The sequence below is a fragment of the Pteropus medius genome, unplaced genomic scaffold, assembly GCF_902729225.1.
Source record: "Pteropus medius unplaced genomic scaffold, Ma_sr-lr_union100, whole genome shotgun sequence".
Classification (NCBI taxonomy): domain Eukaryota; kingdom Metazoa; phylum Chordata; class Mammalia; order Chiroptera; family Pteropodidae; genus Pteropus; species Pteropus medius.
In genome coordinates, this window is record NW_024342468.1 from 979,037 (window position 1) to 1,002,681 (window position 23,645).

General features: G+C 58.7%; 1 protein-coding gene across 1 annotated transcript; it reads right to left on the reverse strand.

The window, feature by feature from the left end:
- Positions 1 to 19,314: 19,314 nt before the first annotated feature.
- On the reverse strand, positions 19,315 to 22,881 carry LOC120602730 (uncharacterized). The gene is made up of 2 exons (XM_039862914.1): positions 21,903 to 22,881; positions 19,315 to 20,713 (listed from the first exon to the last, which is right to left on the reverse strand). Exons 1-2 carry the CDS (start codon positions 22,258 to 22,260, stop codon positions 20,211 to 20,213), a joined length of 861 nt encoding a protein of 286 aa, XP_039718848.1. The 5' UTR covers positions 22,261 to 22,881; the 3' UTR covers positions 19,315 to 20,210.
- Between the last annotated feature and the right edge of the window lie 764 nt (positions 22,882 to 23,645).

Sequence of the window (23,645 nt, forward strand, 5' to 3'; positions counted from 1 at the left end):
TCTCCCTCCTCCCTGTGCCACACGGGGGCCTCCCCTCTGTCAGAGATGAGGTCGGCTCAGGCCTTTGACAGCCGGAGGCGGAGTCAGGGCGGGGCCGTCTGAGTGAGGCCCCACCGCCCCACCGAGCCTGTCCCCAGTGTCCTCATGGACAAGAACTTGCTGCCGTCAGAGTGTCATTATCTAGTGTTTAAATCCTTACCAGGAGCTGGTCCTGAACTCAGTGGCTCACAAGGGCAGACCCGTGAAATGCCGTGATAGCCCTGTGATGTCGCTATGGTTATCAAACCCATTTTAGAGATGAGGAAAGTGAGCTTCAGACGGGTCAAACACCTTCCCAGATCACATGGCCAGGAAGGGGTGGAGATGGGATTTGAACCCAGGTCTGTCTCTAAAGCCAGGGCTTTTGACCTCTAAACCTGCAAACCTCACACCCACCTGGAGGCTTCCTGAGGCCCATGGGGAAGGCACCTGTCTCTCTCACCGAGCATGTGAAAAGGACAGGTGTGCAGTGAGCTGGGCAAAGGCTGGTTGGCTTTAGGGTGGGCATGAGGAGGCCGAGGCCTGGGGGCAGACACTCTATGTCACCCCAAGTGCAAAGTTAACACTGACGTGGGCAAGTTCTGGGGAGACAGATTTGGGCTCCCCCTCAGGAAGGGGGTCCCTAATCCTGGAGCCACCTGACAATGAAACAGGGCCGCCTCGGGCGTGGCAAGCACCTGCCACCTGGGGTGCTTCAGAGAAAGATGCCTGCCTGCTCATCTGCCTGCCAGTGTTTATATCTGGGGGAAAAAAAACCCAGCTGAATGACTGAATGATCTCCAGCCCAACTGGGGATTTATTGACTAAATTAGGATCTGTCTATACCGTGGAGTATTACACAGCCAGTAAAAATGATGTCGGAGGTGCATTTTTGCTGATGTAAAGACGCGCACAATTATTGTTGTGTGAGCACAGCTGGGCCCGAAGCTAGGGTGGAGCTGTATCCCATTTTTATAAAATCGTGCCCACGAGGGCATACACGGACGCCGCGTGGAAGGACGCCGAAAGGTACAGGGGAGATACCCAGTAAATGTTGGCTCGGTTGAATCCAATTGGAGGCACAGGCTCAGAAGTGGGGGCGATGGTGAAATCCCCCCGAGGCGCTGAAGCCCCTTTGCCCCTTCCGGCCCCCAGCTTTGTCTCTGCTCAGCAAGAGCATCAGCTGTCCTTCCCCGGGTTCTGGCTGCCCCGAATGCACACGCCACGTGCATGGCGACCTTTGCTTCGAGACCCGGGAAGAAGGGAAGGGGTGGCAGGCACGGCAGTGGCGCGGGCAGTGGCAGGCGGAGCCGCGGCGGGTGGCGAGCGGGTGGCTTTGGTGCAGGCTGCGCTCCCCGTGCTGCTGCAGGATCAGGGGACGTGAAGTGTCCTTCGTCTCCGGGAATGGGAGGTCTGGAAGCCCCCGGCCGCGGCCCCCTTGGCAGGAGCCCTGGTGTCCTTCTGAGAGAGGCCGCAAGATGAGGGGTCTCTGTGCAGGTTTGTGGGCGGGGGCAGGACAGCAGAGGGAGAGCCGTACAGACGCCAGGCGGTGACGGTGACGCAGCCGGCGGACGGGTGCAGGGCACACGCGACGCCCACTTCGGCAACTCCCGCAGATGTCTGGGTGCCAGGGGCGGGTGAGGCTGGGGTCCGGCCCCCACGTAGGGGAGGCTCGCGAGCCAGTGGGCAAGCTGGATGCACTAGAGAAGAAGGTCCTGGCCCCCGATGTCCCAGTGCTCTGGTTCTGGTTCTGGTTCTGGGGGAGATAAGGGAGAAGGAGCATAGAGAGACACAGAGAGCGGGGAGAGCGGTGGCCGCGCGGAGCCACCTCCAGCTGGTGAGCGGGGAGGCGGGGAATCGCAGGTGACAGGGCAGAGCCCGCAGAGAGGCAGGGATGAAACGGGTCGGCAGCACCGAGTTAATGGAGCTACTAAGTGGTTCGTATTTCCCAGCTAATGAGGCCCCCTCTCCGGGCGGGACGAGAAAGCTCTGTGGCTCGGGTGACTCAAGGCGCTGAGCTAATGAAGTCGCCAGAGACGCGGGATTCCTCGGGCACGTCTGACATGGCTCCGTGGCAAAGCTATTTTAATTCACTCTGAGAACCACCGAAGGAGAGAAAGTCCTCTGTTAATGTGACAAGCTGGGGGAACAGGAATTTGGAGCGGGGTGGTAGAAACCCGGGGTGCGGAGTGTCTAACGTGGACAAAGGACCTGGGATGGATGCAGGGGTGGGGGAAGGGGCCTCCAGCAACGCGATCGAAGGGACTAAACCAAGCCGCGGCCACGGGGTGGAGCCCGAGGTTGAAAGCAGGTGTGACATGCTGTCCTGGGAGGCGGTGTGCACACCACAGGCACACTTACGGCCAAACGCACTCCCCGAACACACGCACACAGCAAAACCCGTCATCTAATATTTATCCAGCAGCTCGTGTGTGTGTGTGTGTGTGTGTGTGTGTGTGTGTGTGTGTGTGTGTGAAGGGCGGAGACCAGCCAGGCTCGGATCCCACGGGCTGGCATCTGTCGGACTCCGGCGCGGAGCAGCATCCGAGGTCTCTCAGAGGAAGTCCGCTCCCCTCTGGGGTCGCCGCTGCCCCCATCTCCGACACGGCCGGCACCTCCTCCCCCGCTGCCCAGCACACCAGCTCTCTGGGCTCCTCCCTCAGGCCCCCCCTCCTGGCTCAGGGCCTTCGCACCTGCTGTTCTGTCTGCCTGGAATGCTCTCTGCTGCCAACTCCTAGACACCCTTCAGGTCTCCGACCAATGTCACTTCCTCAAAGGGATGTCCCTGACTTTCTAGACCGGAACGGACCTTGGATACTATCTTAGTTTCCTAGACCTGCTGTAACAAATTGCCACCCAATGGGTGGCTTAAAAAAACCAAGAATGGATTCTCTTCCAGTTCTGGAGGCTGAAAGTCCAAAAATCAAGATGCCGGCAGAGCTGGTTTCCTCTAGAAGCTCTGAGAGGTCATTGGCTCCATGCCTCTCTCCCGGTTTCTGTGGTCCATGGCGTCCCTTGACTTTTGGCTGCACGACTCCGATCTCTGCCTCCATCTCCACGTCACCTTTCCCTCCGCATCTGTCTCTCCTTTTCATTCTCTTAGAAGGTCACTGTCATTGGCTTTAGGATCCACCCTAAGCCAGGATGGTCTCATCTCAAGACCCGTACCCTAATTACATCTGCAAAGACCTTTATTTCGAATAAGGTCACATCTGAGGTTCCAGATGGATGCGAATTTTGGGGGATGCTGTTCAACCCACGGTCTGTCTGCATAGGATTTATCACACTTGGAAAGAATCAGCTATTGATGTGATTATCTGCTGATGTCTACCTTTCCGGTTAGACTTCCAGGTCTATGCGAGCGAGGCCTGGACCGGGCTCCCGCTGCCATCACAGCGTCCGGCCAGGGCAGGCACACTGCAAATATTTGCAGAGTGGAGGCTGGGACTGGCCGGCTCTCGGAGAGAGGGCGGGGAAGGGCACCCCCAGAGCCACCCTTGTCTGGTGCTGCATCTTTCGATCTCGGGGTGAGGCGTGTCTAGGAGGACCCTCAACAGCCAGAGCCTAAAGGACCCCAACGGATCAGCTAGCTGAGGGCAAGTCCTCAGGGAAGGATGGGGGCGGGGTGCGCCCTGAGATGTTTACTCATGTGGGAGGTGCCGAGGACAGGGTACCATTGGCCGGAGTCTCGCTCACATGCTTAGCTGTCAGAGCTTTCCTCTTGGTGTCTTCAAAGAACTTCGGCTCTCCGCTTTTCATCGTGCTTAATTATCCTCCGGCCTAACCGCAAGGGAAAGGGCCTGAAGGGTTAAGGAGCGCTGTAGGAACCTGCGTCAGGGCCGTGTGCCGAAGGAGGTGAGGATGGGGAGCTGGGGAAGCCGAGGGAACTGGAGAGTCCTAGGAAAGCATAAAAAAAAAGTTTCGTTCCTCTAGAGAAACAGTACGTCAGCCTGGCGGAGAGAGGGGGCTCTGGACTCAAACGGGTCTGTGTTTGAAAACCAGATTGCCGCTTGCCGACTGGGGGCCTCGGGCGAGTCCCTTAGCCTCTCGGAGCTTTATTCCCTCACCTACTGTTAGAATAATAGTGTGTCCTCCCAAAACGTGTCGTCAGCATCTATCGGGAGCACAGCACTGTGCCTGGCACAGAGTGAGGGCTCAAGAAGCGATCATCATACATGACGGAGGTCAGAGGAGATGGGGGGACTCGGGAAGCTGTAAACAGGTTCAAAAGTCTCAGCCCCCAGCCCAGCATCCAGCGCATGGGGACCTCCAGAAATACTGACCGATCGGACAGCAGGTTAAAGGAAGAAATAAATGGCAGCAACTCTCTCTCCTCCAGCCACAGAAGCCGATGGGCTATTTGAACACACACTTCTCGCCCGGCCGGGCCCTCCCGGCTTTCTGGTTCCCTGTCCAGTCTCCAGACCGAGTTTGGGCCGTGGACGGTCACGGAATTCTTTCCAGCGTTGATCGTTGAGATGGACCCCCCCACTCGCCACCTTCCCCGCCCGTCCCCACCACTGGTGACTCCACCGTGCTTCGCGACCAAGTCCCCTCTAGAAACGTTCCCGTGAAGCCACGTGCTCACGCCAGGCGGCCTCGCAGATCACGGATTCTTCCACAGAGCCGCTTCTCTCTTTGTGACCTGTGCTCATTAAGGCTGCCAGGGTCGCACAGTCCGGCTGGTTCAGTGGGGCCACCTCTGAGCAGACGGTTCCCCCCGGAGGAGAAGCTCTCCAGCCTGCCCGCGGTGTGGAAGGTCACTGCTGGCCGGACCCAGTGGCCTGGAATCCGTGGGGGACAGCAGATACCTGGCAGGGGGAGGGACATTCTCAAGAGAGAAAATATTAAAATGAGCCGTATATTTCTGATATTCACCCATGTGTCGACCCACAGAAACGACAGTTCAACCTAAGAGAACTATCTGAGGTCGATTCAGTGGAGAGGGAGGGCAGGCAGGGGGCTACGGAGTCAGAGGCCTGCTCTGCTCCGCTCTGCGTCAGCTGTGTGGCGTGGGGAGCATGGCCTCATCTCTGTGCCTGCTTGTCAAGTGAGAAAGAATATTAGCACCGCCTCTCGGCGGCACGCAGTTTCCATGCAGCCGCGTGCACGAGCGCCCCCTCGTGGCTGGGCACGCAGTGTCCATGCAGCCGCGCGCATGAGCGCCCCCTCGTGGCACAGTGCTCACCCAGCAGCAGCACCGACTAGCATTGTTTGTGTTTTAGCGTTAACTAGTAATGCACGCGGCGCTGGGAGGGCGCAGCTGCCCACCACCAGCCAGGCTTGCCCGCATTCGATCTTTGGAGTCATTTCTCTGGCGAAGGCACCCGGAGAGTATGAGATACAAATAAACAAACAAATAAACGAAGCCAGGCGTGGAGGCCTGTGGATGGGCACAGTGGAGAGCCACCACCTGCTCCCAGAGGGAGCAGGGGCTTCGAGGAAGTGGGGGACACCGATCACTGGCATTTTGAGCCTAGAGTCGGGGCAGGGCTGCCCAGGACGCTCTCCATGGTGCTGAAACGACGCTGCGGCTGGAGGCCCAGCTGTCTGGCCCGTGCCTGGGTTTCACTGAAGCCCGTCTGCCTTCTTTCAGGAATTCTGGGCCGGGGGACAAAAGAAATGGTGGGTGGGGTGGGAGGAACAGAGAATGAGAGGTGACACCAGACAAAGGCTGCTGGAAAGACACAACCAGCGCCTCATCTTTGTTTTCACGTTATCGCAGCCACCAAGCAGCAACGTCCTCCTTCAGGAAGCCTCTTGACCATTTGGTCCCCACTCTGCCCTCCTCCCGAACTTAGAGCCGAGTTCAGTAAGCAATGCTTCTCTAGCTGTTCTCCACGAGCTTCCTCAGCCCCCCAACCCCACCCCGGCTGTGGGATCTCACAGGACTCGATCCTCGCTTTCTTCCTCCTCTGTCCTGAAGGGGCGACCCTGGTCTGTGCGTGAACAGCAGCACCACCATCGACCACCACGAATGAGCAGGAACGCTAGGCCTGTGCTGGCACATTTCATGCTTTATCTCCCAGAAAACACAATAGCTCTTTGAAGCGGGTCCAATTATTATCACCATTATAATGGGAGACTCAGAGGAATTGAGTAACTTGCCCGAAGCCATACATACACCAGAGCCAGGGTTCAAACAAAGGTCTGTCTGACCTCAGAGTCCAGCTCTTAACTGCCATAACCGAAACACACACCGAAACCAGCCCTATTCTGCTCTTATGGTGTAACTGTACCTCCAAGAGAATCGATGTTAGAAGAATCAGAGACAACAATGTTTTGTTTTGTTTTGTTTTGTTTTACCAGGATGGAGCAGACAGTATTGCAGTCTTCCTCCACCCCTAAGAACATTCTCGTCACTTAGGAATTACATTAATTCCTACTAATATTTATTGAGCACCCACTGCATGCTATGAATTATGCATTATGACGAGTACTGGGTCAGACAGCCATAAATACAATGCATGCTGATACCGGCAGCCTGTAATAGAAGCTTTTACAGAGAATTAGAAAAGGACTCAGTGGCCTAGCCCCATCTCCCTCCTTGGGGGTCCAACCAATAGGTGGCACCAGCTTCTCTACTTTCAGAAAGATCCTAAGGCACTCTGAAAATTGCATGGACTTCTGAAGGGACAAGGAGGACATTTGGGGCTGGGGCTCTGGAGTTTTCAGGAGACAGCGAACCACAGATGTCCCTTATCTGGTGGCTGCTTTGCTTTGTGAGGCTGCCAGATCACGTCAGACCACCCAGGGAGCCACACTGGTCCATCAGGATGGATGGGTGTGTGTGTGTGTGTGTGTGTGTTTGGTGATGGGTGCACACACGCCCACGTACTTCTGCATTTCTTTTTAATTAGAGACACAGCAATGCTGACAGGAAAGAGAAGCAGAAACGTGATGAATTTGTAAGGTTATTGGAGCATGGGTGCATGATGGGGAAAAGATAAGTGAAAATCAATTGTGTGTGTGTGTGTGTGTGTGTAACACTCCAGCCAATGAGAAAATGGTGCTTCTTCTGCCCCAGGGGATGATGGGCTCTCTGTGGAGCTCCTGGAGTTGCAAGGTTGCAGTAAACTGGGCAAATAGGATGCTTGTAGAGGGACCTGGGCAAGCTTCTCTCCCTCCGTCATGCCCCAAGATGTCCCTCGGGGCAATTCTTGGCCTCTGCTGGTCTCATCTTGGCCTGTATCACACAGCAGGCTCCCTGCTCTGGGCCTCCCCCTGTGCCCCACACTGCACCCTACACCTTCCGCCTTACATCTTTCCTGAAGGGACTGTCATCATATCAAAAGCCCAGGGCTTTTTAAAGAACCTTTTTCTTCTCATCCTTTGATTCTGCCCCTGGTTCCCCTGGGTCTTCTAGAGAACAAAGTGCATGATTGAGTGACAATGTGTCTTTCGCGTCAGCCGCGATGGGGGGATTTTGATTGCTGGCTCAGTGACTTCCTCCTCTCCCTCCTGTAGGAGCATCGATGCCCCCATGTGCTTTCTGAGAGCAGGAAGGGCCTCTCAGTTGCTAGCAGTCCAAAGCAGGATTCTTTCACTCGCTCAAAAAACACGGGCACCTACTATGTGCTCAGCACCGTTAGAGTTGGGGGAGCAAGCAGATGTCAAGCCTTGGCTCCATGGAGCTTGTGTCTTCTTGGGGCGAGTGTAGTGTTTAGTGTTACAGGGTAAACCCAGACCCAGCCACTTACCAGCTGTGAGACTAAGCCAAGTACCTAATGTCTCCTAGCCTCAGGTTTTCCATCTTCAAAATGGACACATTTGAAGTGTACCAGTTATCTATTGCTATAATAATGCTGTGTAACAAATAACTTCCAAACCTCAGGGACGTGCCACGAGCCCAGGCTTCGGCCAGGCTCACTCCTATGTCTGGGGGTCAGCTTGCTGTTGACTCAGGAGTGACTCAGGGGACTTGGCTCAGCATCGCGTCTCTCATTCTCCACCAAGCTGGCCCGCGCATGTCCCCATGGCAACGACAGAGGGCGAAAGCGAGCATGGACCTATCACACGAGTGACCTGGGAGCTCTGCGTGCATCGGTTGCTAAGACTCCCTCGGGCAAAGGAAGCCTCCTGGAGGATTTGAGAGAAAGAGCACAGAATGCCGAAGTCACATGGCAAAGGGAGAGGGTGAAGTCTTAGTTCTACTTTTACAAACTACCGCAGACTTCCTTCCAGGCACCCTTGCTGCCCAAGCTCCCACACGCGGATGAGGGAGGCCTCCTGTCTGGGGGTAGTTGAGGTATGGACCAGGGCAGGGGGAGGGAACAGATGACCACTGAAGAAAGCCTCCTCTCGCCTGCGTTTCTCCTGGACAAAGGACAACTACATTTCCCAGGCCCCCTTGCAGCGAGATGCGGCCATGCCACTGAGTTCTGGCCAACGGGACGTGAGTGGAAGCGATGTATGCCACTTCCAGGCCTGGTCCCCAAAGTCTCCCGCACGACACCCCCATAGCTCTCCCTTGCCTGCTCTCCTCATCAGATGCAGAGGGCCCAGGCAGGGAGTCCAAGGGCAGGGTTCCGAAAGCACCTGTTTCTGTACATAAAGTTTTATTGGAACGCGGTCATGCCCATTCCTGTCTGTGCCATCCTTATCTGCTTTTGCACCACAATGGCAGAAGCGAGTAGTTGCCACTGTGTGGCCCGCAAAGTATTGACTACCTGACCCTTCACGGCTAGAACTTGCCGGCTCCTGCTCTGGGGGATGGCGGAGCCACGTAGGAGCCTGGGTCCCAGAATGACTGCATGGAGCACAGGTCCCCCTTTGCCAAGGACCTCTTCTGAGCTGTGACATGAGCGAGAAAGAAGCCTCCGCTATGTCGAGCCACTGAGATTTGGCGGCCGTTTGCTGTGGCCGTCAGTGTGCCCTGCGTGCACACAGCCCAAGGAGCTGCAATTCTGCAAGTTCGCAGCTGCCAGTCCAGTTTCCCACTCCGCGCCCTGTACACCCTGGCAAGCGGGCTTGTCCCCAGGCCAGGGCTCATGCGGGACCACGTGACCTTGAACCGTGCTCTGGGCGAGGTTACTTTCACAGATGGTGGGGGGCCCTCTTCCCTCGTGGCAGCATAAAGCCCTGCAGAGGGGACAGGGAAGCCCGCACTGGTGCCAGCCTGCCGGGCTGGGAGAGGCAGCTTCCTCTCAGGACAATCAGCTTAAGGAACTTGACCTTGAGGGTTTGTCAATGACGGGTCCTGCGATCCTAGATAAGTTCCTTAAGGCTCGCTCCTCAAGCTTCAGCGTTCCTATCTGTGAAATGTGATCAAGGCTGTCTCCATCCCAGAGCTGCTGGCAGCACAGGCCCCCCGAGGAGAGGCACGTCCCCACCCCGGGTGGCATTTACGTGCACTGTGTCACTTCTCTCTTGCTCTTATTCTCAGTGCTCTGGGCCCTGGAACTGTGTCCTCTGAGGGGACAACCTGACAGCTCAGGCAGAGCTGCCCCTCTGCAGACTGGTCTGAGTCAGCCATGGCCTTTCTCCTGGGATTCGGACCCAAGAGGACTCGGGTGGCGGCTTAGCCGGGAGGGCGGACGGAATGCCATGCTGGGCCACGGACCACAAGAACACAGAGAAGGATCCGGCCAAGAGAGAATAGCGAAGTGGACCCAGGGAGAGGTAAACCCACGTCCCCAGCAGCTCTCCTGGGCTCAGCCTTGGCTTGTAACACGTGGCTGAGCACTTGAAACGTGGCTGGTGCAGCTGAGGAGTTGGACGTTAAACTTGATCAAAACTAATTTACACTCGACTCAGATTAATTAATTTTGATTCGAATGTGGCTGGCGGCTGTCACCTGGGGCAGTGCCCTTCTGGTGCTTGGCTGTCATCCCTCAAGGCCTAGGTGTTCCCTGGCCTTGGGGGCCAGGAGCCCTTTCCCCTCTGACATATGCTGTCCTGAAACCCGGAGCTTTAGGGCTGAGGCCAGCCCAGCCTGGAGCCGGGGCTGTGACTGCGTGCGCGTGTCGTGTGCGTGTGCGTGTGCGTGTGTGTGCGTGCGTGTGTTCCTTCCCGTAACAGACTCAACTGCCATAGCCTGTGCTTTCACACTCCGAAAATAAAGGAAACGCCACAGTCACTTGAGATCTGGATCCAAAGCTGCTCTGTGACGGGGGAAAGATGCAGCAGGTGATGCGGGCTCAGGGGCTGCAGAGCCAGGGGCGGCCTGGGGCACCTCGGAACACGGGGGAGGGCCGTGGGGGCCCCTCCAGGGGAAGCTTGGAGCGGGAGCCACCGTGGGTCCCGCCCGAGAAGACAGTTTGGAGGCCAAGGGGCTGTGTGTCCCACGGCCCCCTCTCTGGGATCCTGACTGAGCCTCGGTTTTCTCATCTATAAAGTGGAGATAATCATAGCAACGGGGTCCCATAGGGGGGCTGTGAGAACCCAGTGTGCCCCACAGCCCAAGCTGGCACACAGGAGGTGCGCGACCGTTGGTACGGATCTGCCAGGCACCGGGCACAGAGACGGGCTCCTCAGGGACAGGACCAGGCGCCGGGCCTGTCTGCACCCCTTTTCAGAGCAGTCCTGAAGAAAGGCTAAGGGGAGCCCGACGGGGGTTCCCCTCCTCCAGAGAAAAAGCCCTGCCCCGGCCGTGACCTTGTGCAACCCTTTCATCCCTAAAGGGCGAGGTGAGACTCCAGACCTTGAGGTCTCTGGTTCCCGAAGGTTTGAAGGTTTAATTCCTCCGGCCGGCCCGGCCCCTGCGGAGGGGGAGCCCTGGGGCGGCGGGGGTGGGGCTGGAGGGAGTCTCGGACGTGCCCTAGGGTTCCCAGGACCCTTGGATCCTTGGCGGCTGCAGCTCTGAGCGTTGATTGGAAAGGGCCTGTCTCTTCCCCTTCCTCTTCCCCCTGGGTTCTTTCCCGAGCAGTCATTTCCATTTGCAGGCGGCTGTTTCCGGCGTGGAGAGGAGGAGGCCCCGCCTGCCCCCCACCCCTCCCTCGGCCCCCTCCCCTCGCTGGCCTCCTCCCTCGGTCGCTGGCCAGGATCGGACGCACCTGCAGTGCACATTGATTGCCTGATTAAGGGGGAGATTGATTGGTCCCTGCTGTCATTAGCATATAGTTAGCTGTGACCTCTGTGCTTGGCCTCTGGCTGCCAGCGCTGCCAGCTCTGACCTGAACGCATCGGCAGGCACGCTGGGAAATGGGAACCCAGCAGGGGGAGGGGAGGGGCCGGCTGGGGGGTGCGGAGGCTTCCTAGGGCCCGAGGGGTTGGGCGGGCGGACCACCCAGACCTCTGGGCTGGAGGCCGCGCTCCTGGCTGGGCCGGACCTTCCACTGGAACCCAAGGAACTTAGCTTTCCTCTCTTCCCAATGGGGAGACTGAACACAACGCTGTCTAGAAAACCTTTGCCAGTCAGAGGTTGGGGGGGCTCTTGCCTCCCCAAATGCTTCACCCCCTCCCCACTCCCAGCGCCATCCTTCCTGACTGGAGCAGATGCCCCCATAGGGTGAGCTCTTTTTCAGGGTTACTCACTTTCAAAGTACTGTCACCCTCTTTGTCCCCGGCAAGCTGCAGTGGTGTGGGTCGGGGGAGGACCAGGGTGCCGCCGGAAGCTCCAGGCCCCCCCACCTGGATACGGCACTCACCACAGGACCTGGGCTCTTTGAGCGGAGAGGGTGGGGTCCCTGGCTTATCCCCCAGGGAAAAGGATTTTGAAACCATCGAGGGTACATACAACTAGCTGTATACGCTGTAAAATGAAGCCACAGTTCTATTTGCTCAGTAGCCATAAAAATCGCAACTTTTTCATAAAGTAAAAACTGAGACGCCACGTGCCCTGGGAGAGGCTGCGGGTGGGTGGGGGTGGGGGGAGACCCCGGGGCCCCTGGCCCCAGCAGGCTTCCCTCTCCTGCTGGTTCTCAGAGGACAGACGCCCTGAGCCGCGTGTCAGGGACCATGCGTGGCGGTCTGAGCACAGGCTTCGGGCTCAGGTCTGAATCCCACCCGGTCACTCAGCAGCTTTGTCACCGCCTGCCAGCTCACAGCCTCCCTCATCCCTGAAGTGGGACACTCAGCACCCTCGGCGGGTCCGCGGGAGGTGGGGACCGAGCAGGCTGACGTTGGAAGTTTTCGCCCCGGCCCGCGGCTGCGTGATGCCGTACGATATGGTCTGCTATTGATCTCCTGAGAGCATATTCCTTGAAAACAAACGTAAAGGATGATCGTAAGCTCTGTCACCACTGGGAACACGTTTCGTTCGGGCTGGTGTCATCGGTGGAGCCGCGCAGTGTCAGGGACGTGGCCGGTGTGCGGATGTTGGGCGAGGTGCGGCATTTCGGACTCGAGGTGCTCCCGGCCTCCGAGGGCGGGGACCCCGGGCCAGGGCTCTTAGGAGATGATCATGAGGTCAAGGCCAGGCCACCCCTCCAGCTCCCTGCATGGGAGGCCCTACCTGGCCACAGCACGGGAGCCATGGGCCAGTGGATGGCAGTGGGGACACGGAGGGACCCCAGGGAGGAGCAGGGCGGGCAGATGTCCTGCCCAGGCCCCCGCTGGGACACTGGCGGCGGGCGCGGTGTGGAGCGCGTGAGGCTGGTGGCCTCCGGGTTTGCGAGGGCTGCCGTACAGAGCCCACACCCGCGGGGGCCTCAACGGCAGGCGTTTGTTTTCTCAATTCTGAGGCCAGAAGCTCAAGATCGAGGCACTGGCGGCGGGGTGGGGGGTCCTCCCGAGGGCCCCGGGGAAAGGGTCCGTCCCCGGCCTCCGTGCACGGCTTGTGGACAGCCGTCTCCTCCTCGTGTCTTCGCGTGCTGCCCCGCCCGGCCTGGCTCTGGGCCGCGCTCCCCTCTCTGCCAGGACGTCGTTTTGGGTGAGGGTCCACCCTGACGGCCCGGCCTTGACTCCTCTACAGAGACTCGTCTCCGAGTGAGGTCACTTCCTGAGGTCCTTGGGCTCAGGACTCCAACACGGGGATTTGGGGCTACATTGTGTCCTAGAACAGGTCACTTTGAGCTCAGAGCAAGGACGGCACAGGGATGGTGGCGTGGAGCCGCTAACCTCGTCCAGCCTGCTGGCGGGCAGGTAGCGACCCGTGGGACTCAGGAAGCAGCGGCTCCTGGGGACAAGAACGGGGCCAGCTGGCACCTGGCTGAGATGCTGGGACACAGGAGCCTCCAGCAGGGCCAGGCGAAGCCGGGTGGCGCCAGTCGGGGAGGCAGCCCCAGCTGGCCTGGCCGGAGAAGGCTTCCCGCGAAGTCTCGGCCCTTTGAGACACTGACGAATAAGGTTTTCTTCTCTTTCTAAGTTGAATGAGTCAGGAGCCTCATATAGGGTCCCATCTGTCTGCTCCATCCCTGCCAGAAAGATTCTAGGCCCCCGGCCAATTAAAAACCCCAACTAGCTTTGCGTGACTCTGCTTGACGACCGGTTTCGGCGAGTGTTCTGTTTTCCCTCGGTGCAGGAGAGGCCTCTTGACTGTCCTTCTGGGTCCTGCCTTCAGGGTTGATCTAGAAGCCTGCAGCCAAGGAGCCTAGATGCCGTTCGAATTAGTATCAGGAGGCAGAAAGCAACAGGGAGACGAATACCAGCTAAACACAGGAGAGGCGTTTTCCGCCCAGTTGTCCGAGGTTGGAGCGGAGCGTCCTCCAGCACTCTGGGCCTGTTTCAGTTTTAGCTCGTGGTCCGATGTCATATAGGCTCTTCTTCAGCTGGACGTGTTCCTCAGAGGGCCCCAGGCCCCTGAGGACAGCGCCCGACGCCTGTCATTAATAACCATGGACTGATGATCCAGTGCCCAGGGAGGGAGCCAGAGCATCACCAGAACCGGTCACCTGCAGACTCCAGGCCCTTGCGAGGGGGCGTCTGGGAAGGCACCCACACCCCAGCTGGCCGGTGGGACTGGACAAGGCCCTGGGACCCCCGAGGCTGGAGAAGCTGCTGGATGTGTGCGGGGGGCACGCTTGCTGCCGGGCTGTCGCCTGCCTTCTCCCTGTGAGTGGGTGTGTGTGTAAGGTGGCGCTCGTGCGGACAGGTGCCACCCAGAGGCCAGACTGCAGCAAAGAGTAAGCGAAGTCCCTGGGGAGGTCGGAAGAGTCTCCACAAGGCCCAGGAGCTTCGCTCAGATGGCGTTTCACAGCAGTAAGGACACGGGGAGGGGTCTGAGCCAGCCCCTCGCTGCAGAGGGACTACTGAGAAGCCGCTGGTTCCTGTGACAGGGTGTCCCTGTCAACACAGGAAATGGGCGGAGGACCACGGCACCTGGGGGTCACTCATGGGCGGAACCCCTAGCAGAACATTCAGTTAGTTAATGGGCTTGTCATGTCGCCCCTCCCCACTCCAGATCGCCGGTGCCACCGCTGCTTCTGGACGCTCACCGGTCCCCTCAGAGCCTGGCCTGCCCGGGCCCGGCTCCCGTCTCCCTGTGCCTCCAGCCACTCTGGCTGCGGTCCCCCGAGCCCCCATTCCCGCAGAGCCCTCCCCTCTCCTCCCCCGGCTGCCGACCTCTGTCCTTTGTGCCCGTGTGATCCGAAGTGACCCCAACCTTCTCCTCCTGCCTTCCCTGACCCCAGGGCCCTTCGTCCTGGGCTCCCGTTGGTCAGAGCGTGACTCCCAGCTGGAAAGGCCACGCGAATTTCTGGGGCGGTTTGATGCGTGACCGTCTACCCGGCTCCACCGCAGGGCTCCCTGGAGCCGGGGTGTCGTCCCGGACGCCTGCTCGCTCTTGCCCCGGGCTGGGAGGGGGGTCTTCTCTGGCTGTCCTAGAGCCATCCAAAGCAGCAGCTGCCCGAGCCGTGGGGCAGGAGGGGCCCCGCAGAGACCTGGGAGGCCTCCGGCTGCAGGCACAGTGGGCGGTGGCGGCTCCTCTCCAGCCCTGTGACTCTGCGAGGAGCTGCCATCACTCCCCACTGGCCACTCCGTGTCCACGGCCAGCACAGCCTTCAGGAGGAACAAGGGGGCCTGGGCTCCTTGAAGGACACCAGGCCCTCCCTGTGCGGGCTGCCTACAACGAGCCGGCCCGGGGCTTCCCCAGAGCTGCTCTTCTCCCCTAATCGGACCCCAACGAGACCCCCAGCTGGGACGGGAGCCAGCGGCGCCATCTGGAGAGGCTCCCTTAACCGCCCAGGGCTCGGTTTCCTCACCCGTAAACTAGAGGTCAGAATCCCTCCTGTGTTGACGAGACAGACGTTCCTAACATCGCCTGGCACGAAATAGATCTCCAAGAGTCTCGGCTCCCCCTCTCCGCCCACGGCTTCCCCGCACCGTGCTGCTTTTCTCTGGGGGGTTCTGTCCCCATTGCCTCCCTTCCAGGGCAGAAGCCTCCTCTCCGGTCTTAGGAAAAGACCCCAGACCCCTTCCTGTGGCAGAGTTAAGTCACAGACCGGCGCCCCCCAGCGGGAGGCGGTGTTGACGAGCTGCCTTCAGCCAAAGAACTGGACAATGACGGTGATGTTTGGGGACTGGCATTGGTAGCTAGAGATTCTCAGGCTGAGGCTGCTCTGCCCGTGAGTACGTGGCTTCTGGTGACGAATGGGATGGCGTGAGGAGGAGCCAGCATCCCCAAAAGACGAGGTACTAAGTCCCAGCTTCTCCACTCCCCGGCCGCGTGACCCTGGACAAGCCTCGTGACCTCGCCACGTGTCCTCCTCCGTGCAGTGTGCTGAGGACCAGTGCCGACGCCCACCCGACAGGGCCCTGCCACATGTCCCCTGCCCTTGCAGACCAGGACAGGTGCAGGGGGAAGGCCGAGCAGGGCACGGCGGGAGGGGGACCATGAGGGCGCAGCTGGGCGAGAAAGCATCGCTGTCCCCGACTCCCGCGCCCACAGACCAGGACGGGGCCGGGGAGCGGACGGGGAGGGAAACCCGCCTCCGCCAGTGAGTGTGAGGGAGGGAGGTGGCCTGGAAGTGGCCCCGATGGCAGGAGCTGACACTCATCAAGCGCCACCTTGTGCCAGGGGAGGGGAGAGTCTTTGAAGCCAGGCGGGTGACCAGTCCGTCTCCCGCCTTCACCCCACTTTACAGACCAGTAAACGGAGGCTGGTGGACATGAGGACGATGTCGAGGGAGCGTAGGCATGGGGCAGATCGGGGGCTCGAGCCTGGCGCCCCCACCCCCAGCTGGCAGCCCCGTCCCTGGCCGGCCCCCAACAGTCGGTCCAGCTGCCGGGAGCTGCAGGCCAAGCGGGTTCAGAAGCCGTGCTTGTGCTCGGCGGGGAGGGCGCCGGGACCAGCTAACAGTGTCGGCCCAGGGTGTGGGCGAGGCAGCCGCGGCCGGCCTGCCACATGTCGCCGCGCTGGATTACGCCCCGTTGGCCCTGAGCTGATGGACACCTTCCTGCCCAAGCAGATGAGAGGTCTGTTTAATTTCCCTGGGGCCTTACGGGGCCACTGGTCTGAGAGCTGCAGTCTGGGGCTTCATGAGGGTCCTCGGGGATGGCTTTCTGCACTTTGGGTTTTAGCCTGAGCTGAGCAGACAGGTTGCTCTCCAGAGACCAGCTTTGGGAGCTGCTCTATATCATCCCGGAAGAACTCCCCTGAGACCTGAATACTGGAGGGCCATTTTCCTAAGAGCCAAGAGGACTCCACCTCGGGTGCTTGGGGATCTCAGAGGCGCAATGATAAACTCCCCTCTGTGAAACCGCGTGGGTGTCGGGGGGCAGCCCAGGCCCCTGCAGCAGCGAGCGTGTGACGAGTGTGTCAGAGGGTGAAACGAGCCAGCAGACACAACGCGGTACCTGGTTAGCTGAGTTGAGCAGGTTGGTTACAGTCAAGTTCATCTCAGAAGTCGGTTATCCGCCTCTGCTGGTGCGACCTCCCGGGTCCGAGGAAGGGGGAGTCACAGCCCTCATCCAGAGTGATGACGCCGGGAGAGGAGGAGGGACGATGATGACCGTGAGGCCAGTGACCGAGTGCCCGGCCCGCGGGCCGAGCGGTCCCAGGTAGTTCCGGCACCGGCCTGCCCGTGGCGCTCTCGGCCCCTCGCTGCTGTGCGGCCCAGGACCGGCCTGCGGCCCGCGGGGCTGGGGACCCTGCGCTGAATGCCTCACATGCCGCCTTTCCCCGTCGGTCTGCGGCCGGCCCATCGGGAGTGTGTCTCCAGACGTGCGAGGGGGGCTTTGAGACCACCCTCCTCCCCCCGCCGTGCGCGGTGCCCTCGTGGGCTGGGCCGGGGGCCGGGGGGCGGGGGCTGCTGTTTCCCGAATCTCACCGTTCCATCTGTCAGTTTGTCTGTCCCTGCGCCCACGCCACACTGTGCCGATTACTACGGCTTCGCGGAAGGTCTGATACTGGCAGAGCTGGTCCTCCAGCCCTGTCCTTCGTTTTCAAGATCTTCCCGCCCTTGTATATCAGCTTGTCAATTTCCACCGAAAGGAAACCTACTGGGATTTGGATTGGGATGGCGCTGAGTTCAGATGTCAACCGGGGGGAGCTACGTGCTTACAGCATCGTAGATCCCCAGCTCGCGGACCTCTGAGACACGCAGGCTCGGTCCTAGACCACCGCGATGAGGCGGGTCGCACGATATTCTGGATTCCCAGCGCTCACGAAGTCGTGTCGACACGGTCCTCTAGCCTAGTGAGTGTGCAACAGCACTGTGTCTAAGAAAACCCAATGCGCTGCCCTAATCAAAAAATGCTTTATTGCTAAAGAACGCTCACTGCCATCCGACGAAGACCAGCGATGGCCGATCACAGGACGACACAGTAATCAGGAAAAAGCTGGACGCCTTGCGGGAAGGATGGAATCGGGACGCAGGGCCACGAGGCGAGCAAAGGCTGCTGGAAAAACGGCGCCGACAGACGAGCTCGTGGCGGGGTCGCCCCGAACCTTCCGCTTGTGAGGAACGCAGCATCCGCGAAGCCAGACGGGGTTCGCCCGCGCCCGCGGCAGCTCCCCTCGGCGGTTTGCGCTGCCGAGGTCTTGCGGGTCCTCACAGGACCCCCCCCCCCACTTTCCAACCTATGGCCGAGCACGGGCCCCACCTGCCACCCCGCCTGGCTCGGCAGCCCGAGGGAGAGGGGGCCGCGGGGGCCGGGGGCTCTGCATTTGCATTTCGGTTCTCGGACTTCTGAAATCCTGGGTGTGGTGTGGTGTGTGTGCAGAGGAGCGTTAACACAGCAGCCCTACCTGCAGGGGTTCTGGAACTGGCACCCGGAAACCTGGGTTTCGGGGGGCTGCCAGCCCCTCACTGGTAAGAACGGCTCGCTGCGCCCCAGCTGTTTGCAGACCACGTGGCTCGTGCCGGACGCCTTTCCTTCGGGGGTCTGGGTTTTTGACACATGCCAGGCAGGGGGTGTCTGTGTGATCAGCCTCCAGTGAAAACCCTGGGCGCTCAGTCTCCAGGGGGCTTCCCTGGTAGGCGACACTTCGTGTGTGTTGTCACACCACGCTTTCGGGAGGAGCGAGCGCGTCCCGGGTGACGTCAGGGAGGGGACTCTGGGACGCCCGCGCCTGGCTTCCCCTGGCTTTGTCCCATCTGCTTCCCCCCTTTGCTGGCTTTGCTTTGTGTCCTCTGCTGTGATGAGCCAGAGCTGGGAGGCAATGATATGCTGTGCCCGTCAGCCTTTCTAGTGAGTGGCCGAGTCTGGGGGTGGTCGTGGGGACCCCCAACACAGAGGACCCGGGCTTTATGCTCCCAAGCCAGGGCTTTCTCCAGGAGGGGGTCATGGAGGGGGAGTGGGGTGGGAAGTGGGTACGGAGAGGTCAGTGCAATACAATATATCATTTTACTTCATAAGGAGGGTGTCTCTCTCAGCCTCTAAAAGGAAAGCGATCTGACACCTGCTGTGGCTCGGATGAGCCTGCGCGACACGACGCTGAGTGAAATAAGCAGACACAGAAGGGCAAACACTGCATGACTCCACTCATACTAGGTCCTTAGAGCTGTCAAACTCATAGAGACAGGAGGCAGAAGGCGGGGGTGGAGGCGAGGATGAAAGTGGGTGTTGAATGGGGAAAGAGTTTCAGTTTGGGAAGATGAGAAAGTTCTGGAGACGGCTGGAGATGACGTTTGCACAACGATGTGAATGTGCTTAATGCCACTGGACGTTACACTTGAAAAGGGTTTGAATGGTAAGTTTTGTGTTATGTCTATTTTACCACAATAATTTTAAACAGCCAATAAAATAGCACGTCTGTGTTCAGCCGCCGCAGCCCGGGGAAGGCGCGGATGGACGTGCCTCGCGGACACCACCTCTGGACGGAGGGGTTGTGACAGATGGTCCTCTTTCTGCTTTTTTATTTTCCACGTTTTTTTTTGGCATGGGATACACATTGCTTTTTTAATGTTAAAAAAATTTTAAGTATAGTAAAGCACAAACAAAAAGAAAATAAACGATTATATGTATATTCCTTCTGAAATTTGAAAAAATCTATCAACAATAAATAATATGAAGAGGAAAAAAAAATCAATATCCTCTACCAAACATAATATTGGGAAGATGAAGACAAGCTAATTGTCTTGCAAAAAAGTGCTCCGTGGAGCAGGCAGACAGCCACCCGGGTCCCGATAGAGGGGACCGTGTGGATTCCCGGCCACCCAGACGTACCCCGCTTCCGGAGGTGGACTCCCCAGAGAGGCCAGGGGCTGTGGTCACTGGTTCAGACGGCACTGGGAACGGGAACCCATACCCCCGGGTTCTGTGAAACCATTCGAGAGGCTTTCTCCATCTGCGGGCAGCTCTGTTCTGCTGAATTAGGATCCTGGTCCATGCTCCCGGGTCCTGCCTTGGCGGCACCCCAGGAAGTGGGGTGTCACCCCGGGGAGGCAAGGGGGAAAGATGGCACGATGCGCTCGGAAAATCACCTCCGACGGCGACAGCCCAGCACGGCGTGTTAGCACCCCGCTCCCACGGGGCGACCTGCCCAATGTCTCGCTGGTCCTGTGTGCAGGACAGTGGCCTGAGGGGTCCCTCAGGGCTGCAGCCATCTGGAAGGGCGTGCTCAGGCTGACGGGAGGGGACAGTGGGGCATGTGTCCCACAGTCTTTGTCTCTGAGATGGCTGACTGTGGACCTGCGATCGTCACCCCAGCCCTGGAGCCTCCCTTGAGCTCTCCACCTCCTCGGAGGGGGCGGCAGTGGGGGCGCAGCAGAGAAATGGCCCCCGTCGCCCATGGCCTACTCCCCAAACGCTTCTCTGCAGCCCAGCTTCATCCGCGCTGTGGACAGAGCCTGTTCAGAATTCGCAGCTGCTCGGGCTCATGAATTATGGAAGACGCCGGATCAGTCCGTCGGCACCCTGTCAGGGAGGAATCAGAGGCCCCAGCGCCGGCCGACAGCTCTCTGGGTGGAGACGCCAGCTTCCAGGGCCGAGGGGCCGCTGCTGGGAGCCCTTGGCCGTGAGCTGGCTGCCCCATGGGAGCTCTGCTCCCCGCACCCCCCTCCCATGCGCCCCGTCTCTCTGTGTCTCTGCCAGGCGCAGATTTGACAAGTGTCTTTAAAGGCAGGGGAGAGGGTGACAACAAAAAGCCCCAGCCTGTGTATTTTGAGCACATTCCAAGATGCTGTTTGTTTGTGAATAATTGATGCCAGCGCAGGGTTTGTCCTGAGGTCACCTTGGGTGGGGATGGTTTCAGCCACAATGTCGCGCGTTCCCCGTGGAGCTGACGAGATGGCCCTCCTTGCCCAGGGCCCCTTCCCAGTGCCAGGCAAGCTGGCCGCAAGGGCAAGGCGAGCGGCCTGGCTCTGGAACGACGGTGTCTCGTTTCGTTCAGTCCGGGCCATGTTGTACATGGACAGACGTGGAGGACGTGATGCTGAGGAAAACAAGCCAGATGTGAAAGGGCAGCTACTGTCTGCTTCCCTCACGCGAGGTCCCTAGAGCAGACGCATTCACGGAGGCGGAAGGAGAACGGCGGGGCCGGGGCCGGGGCCGGGGCAGAGTTTCAGTGTGGGAAGGAGCAGAGTTTTGTGGATGGATGCACGACAGTAGGAATATAGTTAATGCCTCTAAAAATGGTTAAAATGGTCACATATCTTATGTATACTTTGCCCCGATAAAAAAATTAAATTGAAAAACAAACAAGAAAGTGGCGGGGGAGCCGGTGGGGGAGGGGGGTGCGAGGCGGCAGAAGGGCCCGGGGAGCAGCGGCCAGGCCGGGCTCCCCTCGCTCCTCAAGGGAGGACAGGTTCCGGCCGGCATTCGGCCCCCGGCGGCTCAGCTCTGCTGGGCATGGCTGCCCAGGTGCCTCCAGGATGTAGGCTACCTGGTGTGGCTGCAGGTACCATCCTGGCGGGTGCCCCGTGCCTGGGCCCCAGGGTGCTCTATGCCTGACCTGATCTCCTTCTCCAGTCCCTCCGTGTCTCCTCCATGTCCCCATACGATCCCCGGCCTCTACACACCCCTGCAGCATCTGTGAGTGGGTCCCCCAGACTCTCAGCTGCCCTCAGGCCATGGGGGAGCTGCAGGTGGCCCAGGAAGACTCACTAGGCCCTCCCAGCCACACGTGCTGCTGTGTCCTCTGACTGGGTGGCCCAGGTTGGCGGGTGGCTGCATGGGACGCCAAAGGTGAACCTTGACAGAACCCTGTCTGCTCCAGCCTGCCACCCAGTGCAGCAAGGCTCTGGGCCACATCTGGGAGGGCCATGGGGCCGGACGCGCTCACCTCCCACCTCTGCCTCTCCCCACCTCCGGCCCCTGCCGGAGCTTCCTCCGGCTTCCACGGGCAGGAAGGGCTGGGCTTCGGGCTGTCCGCTTCCTCTCCACCGTCAGGCGAACACGCAGGGATGGTTAGCAACGTGGCCTGGACACGCCGTGAGAAGCGCAGGCTGCATGCTGCCCATTTGCTACCTGAGGTGTGTGCACACCTGGCCATGCCTGGCAAACTTGGTGGGTGGGGACTCAGGACCCCCGAGCGAGGAGCTGTCCTCAAGGACAGCGGGTGACTCGCCTGACTCTGCAATAGACCTCGGCGGAGGGGACACCACTCTGGGTTGGACGGTTACCTGGGTTTGCCCGAGGCCTAACTCCTCGATGCAGGCCACGTTCAGGGGACAGAGAGGACACGGCTGAGACAGACACAGCAGTTTCATTAGAAGCTCGGAACGAGCCCAAGGGTTTGGGTAAAATCCCTCTGGGATCTCTAACGGAACGGAACAAAGAGCAGGGGGTCCTGCTGGAGCTCGGGAGGTAGGAAACCTGGGAAGCGCCACCGACGAGCCCCCTGTGATGCTCCAGCAGGCACGGGGCCGCCTGCTCCGAGGGGGTGGGTTTCAGCGCCCGGCCCCTGCGAGGGAAGCCCGGCGGTGTCGGCTTCCAGACGTGGCTTCCGGACGTGGCGCCCGCTCCCGCCAGCAGCGACATCCATCATCGCACGCAGACGGCTTGCCTCCGAAAGGCCACGCTATGAGAAGATGCCAATACACGCATTTGCATTTGCCGGGCAGAGCACCTGCTGGATGCGGACGCCCCCTCCACACCCCCGCCGCTCCTCACACCCTCTGCATCGACCACGGGCGCAGTCCGCCTTGGGGAGCCAGTAGCCGGTGGCTTGGTAGGCTTTTTTTTTTTTTTGCCTTTTAATTTTCCGTATCAGGTTTAATTAAACCAAGGTGTGCCCGACCCTGTCAAATGATATCAAAACAGCTCTCCGGCCGCTGCGTGAGGAGAAACATCAGCATAAATTATTGATTAATCTTCATTCAAACTAATCTATCAATGACTTTCTCTGGCTGGGTGGACCGGCGGAGCCCTTAGATACTTCAATGCAAACAGCATCTGAAAGCTTCATTTCAAAGAGATCTGAGACTCATTCAATAGCCATCAGTCGATTCAGCGCCAGTGTGGGGGGCGCTGCCCCCGAAATCCTGAAGTTCAGCCATTCGCTTTGGCCCCAGTTCGGCGGTGCCCATGATGTCTGGTCAGTGAGTTCCATCTGGTCCCTGCTCTGGGATGGAGGCTGGTTCACAGCTCCGTGGGGGGCGGCGGGGGCGAGAGACACATGTGCAAGACATTCAGATCTAAGTTGTCAAGCGCCGTGATAGAAATATCAAGGAATAATACCGATAATCGTACAGAAACCTATGTAATCACACGGAGGTCTCATGTTTTAACACAGAGAACGAATCAGGAAGAGCTCTACGTTAATAAATTTGAAAATTGAATGAAAGACAGATATTTTTTAAAACACACAACTTACCAAAACTATCACAAGAAAAAAATACTTATCTATTAAAGAAGCTGAATCCAGAATTAAAACTATCTGACAAAAAATTTTCCAGATGGCTTCAGTGGTGAACTCTACTAAACATTTAAGGAAGAAATAACCCCAAACTTGCACAAAACCTCCAAGAGAGCAAAGAAAGAAGGGACACTTCTCAGGTCATTGTATGAGGCTAGAACAATCTTCATACTGAATCCTGAAGGACATTACAATGAAGGAACATTATGGACCAACCGTTCTTATGAAAATAGACATGAAAATACATAACAAAATATTAGCGAATCAAATAAAACAGTATCGCAACCAAGTGGGATTTATTTCAGGAATGCAAGGTTGGCTTACCATTCAAAATCAATCCTAACACAACAAAGGAAAAAAGTAATATGATCAACTCCATGGATGCAGAAAAATTATTTGATGAAATTCAATATCATCCATGAAAAAGAAGCTCTTAGAAAACTAGAAATAGAAGGGAACATTCTTAACTTGAGAAAAATATATACACTAAAATTCAACAGTAACCATC

Bases quoted from the DNA above. Each gene is read 5' to 3' on its own strand.
- LOC120602730 (XM_039862914.1), bottom strand. From the start codon at position 22,260: ATGTCGCTGCTGGCGGGAGCGGGCGCCACGTCCGGAAGCCACGTCTGG. The intron at 20,714-21,902 runs GTAACCGTCCAA...TGTTTTCCTCAG, and splicing joins TAGGCCTCGGGCAAACCCAG to CATCACGTCCTCCACGTCTG.